Raw genomic sequence first — 2,336 nt, 5'->3', positions numbered from 1 at the left:
CGTTTAAATTATTTTAAGGACGCTGCGTTTTGTTGAGGTATTAATAATTTTGTAGAAGCTTTCTAGTTACCGTGGTATTGTGTTTCCTAATGGAAAATTTATTATAATTAAGATGTAAAATAAATTAGTGGGACAATTATTTATTTTCATTTAAAAAAAACCAGATCATTTGAAATCTATAAAGAGCATATTTTCACTTTTGCAAAGAGCATACTTTCACTTTTGCAAAATACCTTTACCTTTGATTTTTGGGCCATTAAAACTATTTTAAAACCTACTCTAAACTTCACAAATACTTTTATTTTTCTAAGAAAAACATTTTTTTATTTCGTTTGGATTTCTCTAGCGTATACTTTTCTGGCTTCCCAAAAGAAAGGGGAAATATTTGAATATGCCTTAAAAGAAACTGTCGTTCCAGAAATTACAAGGAATCGGATCATCCACACGACCTAGAATAAAAACCTCCCTGGCTTCAATAAATTCAGCCCACTGAATTTGAGCGTGTCAAGTAAACCTCGACCGAACCGAACTTGAGCTTATGTGTCGAGGAAAGCTCGCGCAAACTGGGCAGACAGTAGGGAAAAGTGACATCTTTCATAGTTCCGCTTCCGTGGCATGGTGGTGCAGTGCAATATAAATTAGGGGGTCCATTCAAACTCAGCGGGTAGAGGATATCTCATACGATATCACAATGGGCAAACAGCTGCTGCAATTCGGAGAGAAGAACACTGCTGATATAATATTACGGTTACTCGATTCAGAGGGTGCAGATTATGAAGAAAACCCCCTTTATCTTCATTCCCAGGTTTTGAGAAAATGTGAATTTTATGAAACCATGTTATCGGAGCGCTGGTCTTTGGACAAGCAACGGCCTCTTCAAATCACGGTAACAAGTACTCACAGTTTCGACAATTATATTAAATGCCTTCGCCTCATGTATTCTTCTCAAGCAACAACCAAGCGGTTTTGTTTCGCCAGCGTGGACGATGCTCTCGCTATTCTTCCTGTGGCTGCTCAACTGTTGTTTCATAAGTGCGTGCAGGAGTGTATGGGGTATTTGAATGCGGTTCGTTGGACTCCCGCGCAAGGAGCCGAACTGCGTAACCTGCTGTCGTCTCTGCAGTTAAGTACTTTTCCGATTGAGTTAGCCGCTAGACTTGGCATGAATGTAGGTAAGTCCGATATCAATGAGGGTTTACTATTTCTGGAAGAGTCTCTACAAGAAATGTTGTTTACCGTCTTAGTTTCCAATGTTCGATCTGGTCCAATTTTTATATCTTCATATATTTGGAGTGATTCATCCTATCGCAATATTGTCGCGGATTCTATTGAGCGCTACTTTGATGCATCCTCGGTTGTTGCGGATACGTGCACACGTGTACTTCTGAAAGCGTTTGGTTTCAACATCGAGTTCATAGGATCTCGTAAAATAACCAGTAATTCGACCAGTATCATCAATATTTCGAGCATTAATAATGCTTACGCGAACCTGTTGTGGTTAGTGGACCTCATTCGCAGGTCTGATCGGGAATTGTTTGGAACGGTCTTCCATAACTTTTCTGAAGATGTCTCCCTTCGAGGCGCAGTAAATAGTGTAACACACAATGACGTGTGTGTAAAACATATAATAGATATTCTAGTGAATTGTTTTCTTACATCTCTGGGTAATGGAGAGATAATTACCCCCACATCCATTCGCGTTTCTTTTCTATCAAATTGGCTTGACACTATGGTGAGGTGCATTAAAATTCCAAAGGATAGAGACACATTGGAAGAAAGATTAATTGATGTAGCTGAAACACTTCCGCTCTCTGAGCAAAGACGTGTTTTCCAAATTTGGAAGGAAACTTGTAAATTTAAACCTGAGGTCAGAGGCAGCCGTGGTGTAATGGAATGGTGGGTTAAGAAACTGCATGATTCCTTCGCCAGCGAGAATTAACCGATGGGAGGATGATCGAACTTAAAGAGCAGTGACGCCACATTTTGACAGAACTCACGCCACAGTTTGACAGAAAATATTATGAGGATGATGGAGACTATGTATATATTTACTATGTATAAGTGACACCATTTTGTTATTCACCCAATTTTGTGTCGGTGTCAACTTTCTGGTTGGTTTCCTTTGAATATATTTATTCAACTTTGGAGTTTTGTTGTCCCTTATCATGGTGTTTTCTCTGTAATTTCCTATTTCTTTTTTAATTTTATATGGTTTTGCCGTAATCTGTTTTTTTATAGGTGTTTAACTTTATAGCGCGAAGTATATTTCACTCTTCTTATCATCATTGTCAGCGGTTTCTGATCATCAATTGAAGCCATTTTAAATTTGATGTTTT

General features: G+C 38.5%; 1 protein-coding gene across 1 annotated transcript; it reads left to right on the top strand.

Annotated features, from left to right (window-relative positions):
- Window positions 1-656: 656 nt before the first annotated feature.
- On the top strand, window positions 657-2,079 carry LOC149143571 (BTB/POZ domain-containing protein At1g63850-like). Its single transcript, XM_089450361.1, has one exon. It carries the CDS (start codon window positions 692-694, stop codon window positions 1,937-1,939), a length of 1,248 nt encoding a protein of 415 aa, XP_089306487.1. The 5' UTR covers window positions 657-691; the 3' UTR covers window positions 1,940-2,079.
- Window positions 2,080-2,336: the final 257 nt, after the last annotated feature.

Source organism: Pinus tabuliformis, chromosome X (assembly GCF_031772625.1).
Source record: "Pinus tabuliformis cultivar Carrire ecotype Pingquan chromosome X, CPIR1, whole genome shotgun sequence".
NCBI classification, from domain to species: Eukaryota; Viridiplantae; Streptophyta; class Pinopsida; order Pinales; family Pinaceae; genus Pinus; species Pinus tabuliformis.
This window is presented reverse-complemented; position numbering and strand designations above follow the sequence as displayed.